This window comes from Macaca nemestrina, chromosome 5, assembly GCF_043159975.1.
Source record: "Macaca nemestrina isolate mMacNem1 chromosome 5, mMacNem.hap1, whole genome shotgun sequence".
In the NCBI taxonomy this organism is placed as follows: domain Eukaryota; kingdom Metazoa; phylum Chordata; class Mammalia; order Primates; family Cercopithecidae; genus Macaca; species Macaca nemestrina.
The window spans coordinates 21881795-21896503 of NC_092129.1; the positions used below are offsets into that span (position 1 = coordinate 21881795).

At 38.5% G+C, this 14709-nt stretch overlaps 1 protein-coding gene across 5 annotated transcripts in view; it reads right to left on the reverse strand.

The window, feature by feature from the left end:
- LOC105465485 (ROS proto-oncogene 1, receptor tyrosine kinase) overlaps positions 1 to 14709 on the reverse strand; it is a 142906-nt gene that overhangs the window by 16000 nt on the left and 112197 nt on the right. For all 5 annotated transcript variants that reach the window (XM_071096353.1, XM_024787848.2, XM_071096351.1 and 2 more), the window contains 4 exons: positions 13793 to 13922; positions 7688 to 7785; positions 6757 to 6957; positions 5835 to 5969 (listed from right to left, as the gene is read on the reverse strand). In XM_071096353.1, coding sequence (XP_070952454.1) covers positions 5835 to 5969; positions 6757 to 6957; positions 7688 to 7785; positions 13793 to 13922 — 564 coding nt within the window. The remainder of the gene's footprint in view (positions 1 to 5834; positions 5970 to 6756; positions 6958 to 7687; positions 7786 to 13792; positions 13923 to 14709) is intronic.

A 14709-nucleotide genomic window follows, 5' to 3' on the forward strand; every position in this document is an offset into this window, starting at 1 on the left:
TCTCCCAAACTAGGGGTGAGTGAGCAGTTAGTTTTGGTGGTACCCATCTCTTCTAATTGAAGCCTACAGAGGAGGTTTCCAAACTCAGATATCCAGTATCTCACCTTTCCACCTCTATCAAGTTCTCTTCTTTCTTCACTTCGTCAGGGCTTGGATGGAATGAGGGCTCTACTCACTACCTTTTTTAATTTGACTATCCTTATATAAAATTATATGTTTTTATAGAGACAATTAAAACCTAGTACTTAAAAAGGAGCTAAAGGACTTTAGATGCTCTCTATATTCCAAACCTGGTTTTCAAGCCTACTGACTTCTTATAAACAAGTACTTGCTCTCTTTTTTTTTCTGGAGCTATATGGCAGATCGGATCAGGGAGAGAGAAGTGATAAAGAAACAGATTAGGAGGTACTTAAAGTATTAGTACTACTATATGAATAAATATACTCTTATAAATTATAAGTTCTTTGCAAAGTAATAAAGAAAACAAACACGAGTTCTAACAGACATGAAACAGTTTTGGAAAGTTGCTTACAGAAGGCCCCTCTGCAGAGGTGACATTTAAGCCAAAGAACTTTGTAAGAAAATAAGATACTAGTCATGGGAATAGGGTGTGGATGGGAGTCAGGGAACACACTACATGTGGGGAAAGCATGTGTAAAGTCCTAAATTTGGAAAGAGCTTGGCACATTTTCGAACCTGAAAGAAAGCCAGTGTCGCCGAAGTGCAGTCATTGAGGGGAAAGGATGAGATGAGATCAGAGGAGGGAAGCGAGATCATGCAGGTCTCACAGGGCAGGCAAAGAGTTGGATTTTACAACACTACAAGGGGAAGCTTTTCAAGATTTTTAAGCAGACATAATCTTTACATTTTTAAAGGATTACTCTAGCAGATATGTGGACAATAAATTATAAAGGGGCAGGTTGGAAGCTATTAAAGACGACTAGATGAGAGATAATGATGGTGTGGACTGAGGTAATGCCTGTGGAGCTAGAACAAGATTATAATCACTAGGTAACGATGGCCCAGAAATCATTATAGATATTGTATTTAAAATAGCTAGTATCCATCTGGGGAATTATAATGTAATCTCCATTCCATTATAATGTGGCAAGCAAACTCCACTTCCATTTATTTCGTTTCCTGACAAGCACCTCAGGTCAGAGTTGGTACTCCATATCAGAATAAATGGTATCAGGAAAAACTAATATGGGACTGTTTCAATGTATTGATCTGATGACTTTACATGTATTTCAAGGAATTTACATACCGGGTATACAGTGCCAAGCTTGGCTCTATATTTTAAAATTAGAATCATATCTGAGAAATAACCAAAAGACAACCTAATCTTTTACGTATTTCTCATTAACCTGTGCCATTTAGAAATGGGGATGATACAAAGATGTCAATGAAGAATCATTAGACTGCTAAATGAGATATTATAATCAATGTCAGATCACAGAATTTAAAAAATAGAGTTTTGATGATTAATCTAAGAGTTGTCCTCAGAGTATAGAGGAAAAATGAAGAATTATAATTATCCATAGGAAGCATTTTATTTTTGATTTTATTTTTGAAAATAAAGTTGTGATTCAAAAATATTGCCAAGGCATAGATGGAATCTCTCAAGGTTGGTCATATTTCAATTAGGAGGTTTTTACAGTTGTCCCTCCTTATCAGTTTTGCTTTTTATGGTTTCAGTTAGTTGAGGTTAACCATGGTCCAAAAATATTAAATGGAAAATTCCAGAACTGAACAGTTCATAAGTTTTAAATTGCATGCCATTCTGAGTAGTGAAATGAAACATGAAACTGAGACATGAAACTATCCCTTTGTCCAGCACATCTATGCTGTATATGTTACCTACCCATTAGTTGACTAAGTTGTCAGATCAAGAAAACATAGTATATATAAGGTTGGGTACTGATATGATTTGGCTCTGTGTCCCCACCCAAATCTCATGAAGAATTGTATCACCAGTGTTGGAGGAGGGGCCTGGTGGGAGATGATTGAATCATGGGGGCAGATTTCCACCTTGCTGCTTTGGTGATAGAGTTCTTATGAGATCTGGTTGTTTAAAAGTGTGTAGCACCTCCTTCTTTCTTACTTTTGCTCCCTCTCTTCCTCCTGTTCTGGCCATGGAAAGACTATGCCTGCTTCCCCTTCACCCTCTGCTATGATTGTAAGCTTCCTGAGGCCTCCCGAGCCGTGCTTCCTGCAGAGCCTGTGGAACCATGAGCCAATTAAACCTCTTATAAATTACCCAGTTCTCTTTATAAATTACCTAGTTTCTTTGTAAATTACCAGTTCCTGATAGTAGTGTGAGAATGAACTAATACAGGTATTATTCTTGGTTTCAGGTATCCACTGGGGGCCTTGGAACATATCCCCCACAAAAAAAAAGGCCATTGCCATACTTATTTATAACCTGATTTATTATGCAAAAAATCAAGATACTTAGTGAGATTATTTAGGAGGAGAGAAAGAAAAGGAAGAAGGAAGAGGAGGCCAGGGAAGAGGAAGGCAGGGGGAAAAAGAAACCATCCTTATAGCTGCCACTTAGCCACTTGCACATCACCCACTCATTCTACCTCCAAAAGTTCAGCCTCTTGTTTAATCTGTGAAATCCACTTAAGCAGAAATTCCTCTTTTTTTCATTTATGGAGGTTTTAATTTACATTTAATCCAATCATTACTCTGTACTTAATTTTCTGATGACAAACACATTTGGCCTGTTAATATATAAAACCTTCCTGTTCCACCATGCAGGGACAAATGAGGACTAAGAAAAGAGGAGCTATATAAAGCAATAGTCATCTAAAAGTAAAGAATAAAACTTGTGTTCTCAAACAGCAATGAATTGGCAATGGAATGAAATGAAGAGGCTTTTAATAATCCTAAATGTATTTCTTATATCTTGTAAGTAAATTAACAATGAAAACTATAGCCTTGGCATAGAGGATCTTCCCTCACAAATATGTCCTTGTCACCATTCTGTATCATGCAGTGTATACTTGCACCAAGTTATAGTTACAAATATTCAAACATATTACTCTAAACAAATTTGCAGGTCCTTCAAGTTTGTTAAAATTTACCTGGGCTGGTTGTTTTGGCTCCAGAAAAATACTCATTATACTTGAAGTATCTCATTTGGCTAAGTAGAGGTTCCAATTCCTCCACTCACCATGCAAACCCTTTACAACTCTTTTCCTCAAGTTTTTTTTTTTTTTTCAAAATAGCACAGGACTCATTAGCTATATCCAGTGTTAGCCTCTATGAATATTAAGGACTTCGAATTCACAAAGCAGTTGAAGTTCGATACATGAAAACGTCATAGTATTTTTCAGTATTAAAGGGAAAAGTTTCTACAGTTATTTAAACAAAGTACATAAAATATAGACTTCAAAATTTTCCTTACTCATTATACCTAATCCTGGAGAGATCCAATTAGTATCCAGATGTACACAGTTTTTAAGATGTAAAAACAACATGGTGAACCTCTGTGTTCTCCCATGGTTGCCTCCTACACCTGAGGGACTCTCCAGTAATTCCAGTTGCTACTGTGATATATCTATTATAAAACCCCAAAAAAGCTCTCACTTGAAGTAGATTGCCCTTTGATCCCATTTCTTCTCAGGAGTTGTGTGGTTGTTGTGCAAACTACAAACTGAAGAGAATCCTGATGGCTGGGCTTTCTATCATACATCCCAGGAGAGGAAGAGAAGGGTAGGAATGCTCTGAACCTGGCATTCCATTAATAGCTGAGTACAGCATAGCTATCTATGGGCTCACCTGACCTAGAGTGCATCCAGGTGCTGAGTATTTAAGCAGTAAATGGAAGGTGTAGCAGGGCTCAGTGCAGACTTTCAACCCCCTAAGCTGGGCCTGTGATCTCAGAAAACTGTCTCAAATAAATATCAGTTCCCTCTGTACTCTAAGGAGAGTAGTTAATCTTTATCATGACAACTTAAGGCCATGGCCAGATTGACTGGTATTGCTGAGATCTCCATTTCCTAGCCAAGCTTGTTTTCCTGGTTGGCAATAGATCTTTAACCCTTCCCAGGGCTTGTTAGAGTCCTGCAGCACTTGGAGGGCTTGATGCAGGGCTTATTTGTATTAATGATGTTCAAATGAACTTCAAAACCAGAAAATGAAAATTTAAAATTTTCATTTCAAATGAACTATATTTTCATTAAAACAATGGTAATTCAATCAATAAATTTTTCAAGATAATACATTTTCCCACTCATAATCAGGAATACTTTTGTAGCGCTCCTCCTTCCTCCTTCTAGTTGCATTTTTTATACCTTTAGCTAAAGTTCAACTTGTCTACATTTTTCTGCTCCACAATACAGCAATTTGTTATTAACTTCCCTGCCCCAAACAAAATAATCAAACACATCAGTCAAAACTGATAGTTTAGTGATCAATTTCTAAGCTGCCTATCCAAAAATATTGCATGATTGTGATGAGGCACGTTAACCCTTGGGGAGAGAGTGGAATAAGTGATTAGTTTGTAAATATTTAGTTAAAATTTATTTTGTATTTAGGTATCCCGGGCTTTTTTCTTAAGCCCTACATGCAAGGTTTTCAAATTTTGTATAATTTCTTATCCTTAATTTATATAATTTTCACCATTTCTCCCCAAAATGATTATGAATCATTTTTTATGCACTATTATCTAATTTGGTCAGATGTGTGTGTATCTGATCTCCCTGTAAATATCCCAGAGATTATTAAGCTAAATCAGAAGCAAGTAGCGATTCCAATCTTCTTCAAGCTGGAAGATTTAAATAATACAAAAATACGCACCAGTAGAACATCTAACCAAGGTGCCCAGCTCTTAATCATCTTTTGGCTCAAGTCTGCATAATCCTCTAAATAACACAGCATAGTCAAGGCAGTACAACCATGGTGTGCATCCGCATACTGCTAATTCCTTTTGCACTTGCCTGTACCACACAGTTTAGCACTTTATTACATGTTGGCTTGGCATCCAGCTGCTCCGTGTGGGTGTCTTTTCATTCAAAACACATTCTGAGATGCTGAAGAGCTGTGTCCCTGGTTTAAACACCTCTGTAATCCATACAATCCTTGGCATGTTATGGTGCGCATAGAGAGTTCATACTTACTTGCTCTTTTAGAAACTTCTTGGGTAAGACAATTTGGAAAAAGTTGTCAAGACTTAAATTTCTGCTGAGACTTTCCACAAGGAGGCAGATTAATACTCAGAATAAAAGCTTTTTTCCTTATAATTTGACTAAAAGTCACTCACTCTTCTGAGAAATCACTATTAGAATTTAGTAATGGCCAGGATTCGCTAAAGTTACAATACTTAGTCATTTTTTTGTTATGTTCATAAACAGATCACAATTTGTATAATTTTTAGTAACACTATTTCTTATTAGTCAATGTCAGCTATATCAACAAAGGCAATCCAACTTTTTAACAATATATTCCTATTTAGTATAATCTTTTAATATGTAGATTAAGATACTAGTCAGATCATATCTCCCAAAATAAAAGGCATACACGTGTGTATACTGTCTCTCTCTCTCACACACACACACAGAGTGCTTTTGTTAGAATTCACTTACCCAGAAGTATTTTACTCTCCAAAATTTTGTTTCTCAGTGAAATATCATTTGTATATAGAAATAAAAAGAAACCATAATGTATTCATAAATTGACACCATGATTGATATTTTATGTGGGATATACAATGTTTAAGTTCCAGTTTTTATTTTAACAATTTAACAAACTGTATCAAGAGGCCTAAGATTGTATATGCACATGTTTTTGTTTGGGGGGTGCTTATGTTAACATAATTAACTTACAGATCATCGGGACAATTTCTTGGTGGCTCCAGTCTCCCTCCTGTTTGCACATAGTTTAAAACATCAAGGTTGGAATGAGCTGGATAAGGCTGATGACCAAGAGTTAAAATCTCCCAAATCAGAATTCCAAAAGACCTAAGAATAGTAGAGGGTTTGCTTTAATTATACTTATTACAAACACCAGGTTTACAGTAGTTTCTCCAACAACATTTTTCCTGGGGCTAGCAGGGTCTACTTTGTCAGGGTATTATTGGCCTCATAAAAGGCAAATGGGAGATATAAAAGCAGGCTGACAGGAAAAACTAGAACAAGACACTGCGTATGAGCAAATACTTCAAAGGTGATAGGAAGGCTTGGAGGAGGCACACGTGCACACACAGACAGAGACACAGACGCATATGTGTACTCACATGCATGCACATCCATGCACATAAACACCTATGCACACACAGAAACAGACACACATGCACATGCATGCACACACAGAAACACGTGCACACACACATGCATGCACACATACATACACGTATACACACACTCATACTCTTTCTCTCCCTGACTGAAACCCCACTGTAGGCCTCCATTATCTAAGAATTTCAGAGCATTGACATGCAGACACACCTAAGGGTGAGCACAAAAACACTTCAGCATTTTCCTCCCAAGTTTGCAGGGGATAAAGTGCCAGTAAACATTGAGAGGGAAGGCATGAATAAAAATTGGCAGCACTGAGAAATTTTATCTCATTCGTAATTTTGCCTAGGGCCAGCCCAACTAAAAAGTCATTGAACAAACCTTTACATTTTGAGCTGGTCTCTGGTCTTCTGTTTTCTCACATTAAAAAAGCAAGATTAGATGTCCTTTTAAAATCCCCTCTAACGTTTGATGATTCTGTCAGCATTACTCTGTGTCCTGTTAAACTTACCATACATCAGATTGCGTAGTGAAGATTCCATCCATCAAACTTTCTGGAGCCATCCACCGAACAGGGAGCAGGCCTTCCCCTCTCTTTCTGTAGTAATCATTTTTATAGATGTCTCTGGCGAGTCCAAAGTCCCCAATCTTCACTATCCGTGGACTGGTATAGTCTTTCACGGAAACAAGGCAATTTCGAGCTGCCAGATCCCTACGGCAGAAGTTATATTTAATAATAATAACAACAACAATAAAGTTCCAGAAATCAAACAAGTAACCATAGTAGGTCTGTAAAGAAGAGAAACTTTTTTTTTTTACTTTAAGTTCTGGAATGCATGTGCTGAACGTGAAGTTTATTACATAGGTATACATGTGTCATGGTGGTTGCTGCACCCATCAACCCGTCATCTAGATTTTAAGTCCTGCTTGCATTAGGTATTTCTCCTAATGCTCTCCCTTCCCTTGCCCCCGACCCCAGACAGGCCCTGGTGTGTGATGTTCTCCTTCCTGTGTCCATGTGTTCTCATTGTTCAACTCCCACTTATGAGTGAGAACCTGCTTTGGTTTTCTGTTCCTGTGTTACTTTGCTGGGGATAATGGTTTCCAGCTTCATCCATGTTCCTGCAAAGGACACGAACTTATTATTTTTTTATGGCTGCATAGTATTCCATGGTGTATATGTGCCACATTTTCTTTACCCAGTCTATCATTGATGGGCATTTGGGTTGGTTCCAAGTCTTTTCTATTGAAAATAGTGCTGCAATAGACATATGTGTGCATGTGTCTTTACAGTAGGATGATTTATAAGAGAGACTTTTAATAGAAATTATTCCTAGTTTGAAGGAATTAAAATGTTTAATTATCTTGTGTGCTTTACCTGCACTTCAGGTGATTATTGTGCCAATATCCATAATAACCCTGTATCCAGAAAAGAAATGTACCTGTGAATGAAATGCATCTGTTCCAAGTAGACACAGCCTTTAGAAATATCTACACACAGGTCTACGAGGTCAACCAAGGTGAGTAAAGGACCATAAAACTGTAAGAAATGAAGGAAAAATTACAGGTAGTTTTCTAGTTTGCATGAAATATATACATACATGTGTGAATATAAGTGGATACATGTATATGCATATACATGTATGTTTGTGATGTTTTAAAGGGATTTTTAGTTGTGATTATAAGAATTCAAACAAAGAGGAAAACAAATTTAGATATTTTCTATGCAAATATACGTTAAAAAAAAATGACAGCTATGTTTAGTAAGTAGAGGCAATATGGAATCTTTATTGGAAAGACCTCCAGGTGTCAGGCCAGACAGATCGAGATGTGAATCCTAGTTCTGCTATTTACTAGTTGTATGAACTTGCTTAAGTTACTTAATTCCCTAAGCAAATTTCTCACGTGTAAAATGGGCAATAATACTGACCTTGCAAAATTCAAGTAAGTTACATAATATGGCTGGTCAATAACAGGCACTTAATAAACATTTGTTGCTCTCATAAGTAGTCAAAACGATGACTTATTTAGTGCTAGCTGGTTTAATTATTGACCCAATGACACTCTGTCTTGCCAGTCATGACAATGGGCTTGTTTCCCGTATGAACCCCATATAAATTGTTAGCAATACCCTATTTCAAAGTTTCAAATTACTCCTCTCATCTAAGAGAGCGAGCACAATTATACACTTGAGCCTGTACTGGTTGCAATGATTTCTACATGGAAAAAAGCCAGTTGAAGTGTTTATTAGTACCATATTGGGAAAATTCAAAGATCCTGCCCTGAAGCTATATTATACTGTCTGTCCCTTTCCAGTGCTCTGCAATTACCCTGGTTCAAGCCTTTGTCATCCCTAATCTAATGCATTCAAAAATTTCCCATGTCTCCAGCCTCCTATGCTTTCATTAGCTTGCTTTGTTGTGACCCCCTTCCTGTAGAGTCTATTATGAATTCCTAAGCACCCCCAGGCTGCACAAGCCTCTCTACAAGTCTATTAATTTCCTACTGTTTCTCCTCTCTCTATCTGTGCTTCAGTTACACTGGTCCACTTGCAGTTCTTTATTCCTACTCTGCATTTCTCAGCCTCTCTTCTTTATTCCTGCTATGCTTTTTTCCCCTGGAATGTCCTCCTGTTTCTTGATTTCCATCCACAGCCTCAGCTGAGTATCTCAAATGATTCCCAACCTCCAAGTCCCTCAATTCCTTAAAAACAAATGCTCTTAAGTGCTGTTCTCCCTACCTCCTCTGACACATTTATCTCTTGCCCCCAAACTAGGAATATTCTGATGTTCTGGGGCTCACTATTGCCATGGTTCTTCACAGCCACACCTAGGGCTAATAACTAGGCTCTGACCTTACTCCCAAATCAATCCTTCTCCAACCTAATTCAGGTCCACTGTCTCATGGCCCATATCTGAGTCCTTGCTGGGTGTCTTGAATGGTTCACTGGTTCCTGTGAACGGAACCCTGCTCTGCTCTCGGCAAAACCTACTCTACCTGTGAAGTCTTTCTCTAGGCCTAGGATCCTACTCCCTAATTTCAGCCTGGTGGCTAGTGCCCTGTTCCCTGCTGACAGATTTTCATAATGCTGGTGCCTGCTTGGATCTCTGACTACTCTCTCCTTCTGATATACCATGTATCAACCTGTTGGGATACCGCATCACCCCATGTTGGGTTTCCTTGACTCTAGATGCCACCCTGGACTGCCACCTGTCATCTCTTGTTAAAACCTTCAGACATATTAAACTTTGATCTCAGTCTATCCCCAGTCAAAGCCTTTCATAACTCAGTGGCAAAGCACAGTTCAGCTACTGTTCTACCTCCTGCTTTGGTTGTGTCTGAATCAGTAGACCTCTTCCATGAAGCCCTCTCAGCTTTCCTCAGTTAGGAATCGCTCCTTCCTCTGGGCTTCTACAGTATATTCTCCACTGCACTTTAATGAGTCCACCTACTTCCTACTTTAAGTGGATTATTTAGGTATCTGTAGACTTTCACCTGTAGACTTACAACTCTACCATGTAACAAGTTCCTTGAGTGCAAGAACCACATCCTTCACCGTTGTATAGTAAACACCCAGCAAAAATTTGGTGAATTGAATTTTATCTGGAAGGCAGCACGTTTACTACATATTCATATTACTTTGACAGTTTTTGTTTGTTTGTTTCACTTTTTTCTATCTTAATACAATCCTTTTAACAAAAGTTAAGGCCAGGTGTGTTATCTCACGCCTGTAATCCCAGGACTTTGAGAGGCCAAGGCAGGCAGATTACTTGAGGTCAGGAGTTTGAGATGAGCCTGGCCAACATGGTGAAACCTTGTCTCTACTACAAAAAATATACAAAAATTAGCTGGGCATGGTGACATGTGTCTGTAGTCCCAGCTACTCAGGAGGCTAAGGTAGGAGAATTACTTGAACCTGGGAGGCAGAGGTTGCAGTGAGCCGAGATCATGCCATTGCACTTCAACCTCGGCCACAGAGCAAGACTCTGCCAAAAAAAAAAAAAAGTTAAAAGGAACCTTAGGAAGTTTTTGATTCAAAATTTCATTTTGTAGATAAAGAAGCTGAGTCCTCAAAGCAAAGGACTAGACTAAGCTTTCTGGGCCTAGTGGCAGTCAATTCTTAGGCATCCAACCCAACAAAACAATCCTTGAATGCAGGGAGAGAGAGAGAAAGGCTTCTGCTGGTTCTTCTGCTATGGCGCCTCTGAGCACTCCACGTGGGGAGACGCTGGCCTCAAAAGAACTCAGCATGAGAGGCAGTAGCATTTGTGATGGTTCCCATAGGCCTCAGGCCTTCATTCTGCCTTCAGCACCTAACAATGTCTCTGTGGTTGTAGCGAAGGAGACAAAGCCCTGCAAGCTGTTTTTGGCAGCCACCAGGAAAGGCTGCGGAACAACTGAAGTGCATGTGAGAACCAATCTTTATAAGCATTAGGATCCTGGGTGAATCAAAATGATTTGGAAAAAGTAGATCCACGTTTTTTTCAGTCTATCCCTTTTTCATCCTCTCTTCACTTTTCATACACTTAGCCCCACCACAAAACAAGACAATCTACAAATAAAATGTATTGTTTAAGATGAGGGATTGAATGTGTGCATTTTTAGTTCCACTCTCTCCCCAAACCTTACTGACATGGCAGTAGAGTGAACACTTCATAATTTCACAAGGGCAAAGCAACTGTCATGAGAACTGACATGGCAGACAAAGCATTCTGGAAGAGGGAAAGCAGATGGAGGAGTGGTAATTTAGCAGAGCCAAGAGGATGAAAGCTGACTGCCTACAGAAAGAAAAGGCAAGAATTAAGCTGTTTTTCATCATGGAAGGTCATAAAGTCTCCAGGACAAGGAGAAGGACTGAAAGCAAAAAGAACGTTTAAGTTATTTAAGGCCTAACTAAATCATAGATTCTTCTACCACAGATGAAGGCTTCTGTCTATAGAAAACAAACAAATAAAAACAACAGAAACCTTAACCAGAACAACTCCAAGTTCGGAGATACTACCAGTCACACTGAGGCACTGTACTGAAATGGAGAGAATTAAAATTAAATAAGAGTCCACATACTGAGCCTTGAGACCTCCAGCCCCCTCTAAATGCTCTGAGTTGATGCATCAGGCATTTACTGTCCAGAGGAGAAACGAGCAATTTCCTCCCTGGTTAAACTGGCATATGTCAGGGAAGAGATTCAGTTACTGACATTGGAGGATCCCCAGTGGAAGAGCAGGGTCCCACCTAACACCAAAAGGAAGCTTCCTTGGACACATAGGTTCCCATCATTTTGTTAGGCCTCATGATTAAATATGAAACCAGCCAAGAATACTAGACATCTGAGAAAGATTCTCACATTGAATCAGATTCCAAAACAAAGAGGGACAAGGAAGCCAAGACAATGCAGGAAGCAAATTAACATTTTTTAAAAAGTATAATTAATACCCTAAAAAAGATGAGTAAAATTTTGCATCTATGAAGAAAACCAGAATATTATTTTAAAAAGCAGTCAAAACACAAGAATAAGTATGTGAAAAATTAAAATATGTTAACAAAAAATTTTAATCCTACAAAAAGATTAGGGGACAAAGTTGAGGAAGTCTATCACAATGGAAAGCAAAATGACAAAAGCTAGAAAATAGGAGACAGCAGCTAATAGAATGAGAAGATGAAACAAAGCAGTCCATTATTACAGGATTTCTAGAACAAAGAAATAGAGGGAATAAGGAATTCTCTTCATTATCAAAGAGACAATGAAAAAAATTCCTGAAACTGAAGGGAATGATGAGCGAAGCAACTGTTACTCTGCTGTGGGTAAAGAGTACCACAGGTAAAATTCTCCTCAAATTTTTGAAGCGGAGGAGGCAAAAGCAGACCATGATAATAAGTTCAGGAATCAGAGTGGCATAAGAATTCTTCCTGGCAATTGTAGAAGTGAGGAAAGAAAGACGTAGTGGCTTTATCTGTTAGATAAAGAGTTTTCAACCTAAAAGTCCAACCAAATTATCAATCAAGTATAAGGGAAGAATAAAGGGCATTTTGTCAAAAATTTAAAAAAAAAAAAAAGCAGATTTTTGCTGCACATGCATACTTTCTCATACTTTCTCTTTTCTAAAACAAACAAAAAGTCATGAGATACAAGGAAAAAGCCCCACATGGACAAGAGTTGAGGAAGATTCCCAGGTCTAATATGAAGGAAACCCCTACAACAGCAGCTGTGTAGCTAGCCTAGAGCACAAGCATCTACACGGCTTCCAGGAAGGAAGTGTCCAAGAAAAAATTAAGTACCAGATTATCTGATATTGTTAAACATATTGAGAAAAGTGTTACCATTCAGTTGGGGAGTTTGCGTATATAAAAACTAAAATGAAAACAAGAGATATTTATTAAACTAGCCTCAGGAAAAATACTTACAATAACAACATTTGGATAATTCAGCTCCAAAAATAATAAGAATAACTAAATAGTTCTAATAATGCAAAACCAGAAGGATGATTTATCTGCAAATTGTGATAACTGTCAGAGGATGAGGCAAGCAACGTTTTCCTGTGTGTAGCGTGGTGGGGGATGGACAGGTATATTATGAAGAAGTCTAAGAGAGTTAAATCCTCCTCTTCCATACTGGGCAGTCAATTTACCCCAAATTGAAAAATCAACATGTGTCAGTATGAGCAGACTATTTAGGAACTTGGCGGTAAATACCAGAAGATATGTGCAGGCCTGAGAGGTAGGAATGAGGCAGTGCACAGGGCTCCTGTTTTTCACTATATGCTTTGTCACATATTTTAATTTTTTAGCCATATGATAATTATTTTGATATAAAAAAAGTTTTTAATCCACCACATTTAAACTTTGGCGACTTGTCTTATCTCACGTGTTCTCATCTAAGGTATAAAGTAGGTTCCTGCAGGTAGTCACCCCCAGTCCTGTCCGCCATTCCACAGTATTTCCAGGGTTCATAATGTGCTATGCACTGCTCCAGGCACTGGGGATACAAGAGAAGAATGACTGCAGCTGTGTTTTGCAGGCAGAGCTTGTTAGCATGTATGTAGGGAAAGAGAAAGCAAAGAACTAGATGGGTGGAGTAGGAGAGGATGTACGAAATCAAGTGCTCTGTTTGGGGCAAAATATGTTTGAGATGCCTACTAAAATCCAAATAGATATGTCAACTAGAGAGGGACATACAAGTCTGGTACTCAGTAAAGACATTAAGACTGGAAATATAATTTGGGACAGGCAGGCATATAGATTAAGTACAGAGATATGCCTTTCCAACTCCACACGATCCCTGTGCTCCAGAAAAACATGATTCTGGCAATGAGGGTCATGTTCTCCCATTAAATACTAAAAACAGGCTTGGGCTCACATGACCAGAAAATGCCAGAATGTTAGCCCACGGTTCTGATTGTCAAAATCTAACATGAAGTAAATAGAATAATTCTTTCCATATAAGTCTTCTAAGGTTTTACCACTGCAGCCTATTAAATCTAAAGAAAATTAATAGGGAATTATAGGGCATTTGCATTACGAAACCAATATTACAGATCCCTACCGCCTACCGTTGCCATCCGGGCTTTACGCAAATAAGTAAGAAGGTCTCCTCCTTCCATCAGTTCCAGGATAATATACTGGGGTTCATTCAGCAGACAAACTCCAAGCTGTTTCAGAATGTTGGGATGATTAAATTTGCTGAAAGGTGGAAAGACACAGGCTGGATGACATGACAGAGGCAGGAGTCCTAGCCAAGGGTCTTTATGGAGTACAGCAATTCTTTATCAATAATTTCCTTCAAAACCCCTGACTTAGTGTGTCTAATGCTCTAACGCTTCCTTTTCCAACTACTGGTCTTTGTGCTTACCTTAAGGAGGTAATATGGCAACCCCTAGTGGCCATGAGTATGGATAACATAGGTTGGTTTTTAGAAGGAATAACATTTGTATTAAGCATATTTTGGAAAAGAAAGTAATTTTGACTAGTAGCCTCCTTGAAAAGATATTTTAAAACACTGTGTTTTGGGTCATTACAGGTATGAAATATATACTCTCCCTTTCAGGAAAACAACCCAGAAATGCAGGTTTGGCTACACAGTTTTCTCAAGACATCAAACCAAGCAAGTCCCAACCTAATAATTGGAACCCACAGCTTGAGACTCAATCAACCATTGCCTCAAGTTTTCCCATTAGGATGTGCTTGAGCAGTTTTTATGACCACAGACTCAAACTTGGAGACAAGTTTACGAAGACAAAGATATTTTCACTGACATTACAGCATTTGAGAGAACTCTCTCTTACTGGGCATACTTGACCATTATCCCATATCTAGATGAATACAAGTGTGTCAAAAGTCAAATAGCTTCAGAATTCACTTGCAAAACATGCTCCTTACTGAATATAAAAGAAAGGAGAACCTTTTGCCTGAGGAGTGCCTGTGCCCAGGCTCCGAAGATTGGCTTCTATAGACTACTTGCTCTGCAGAT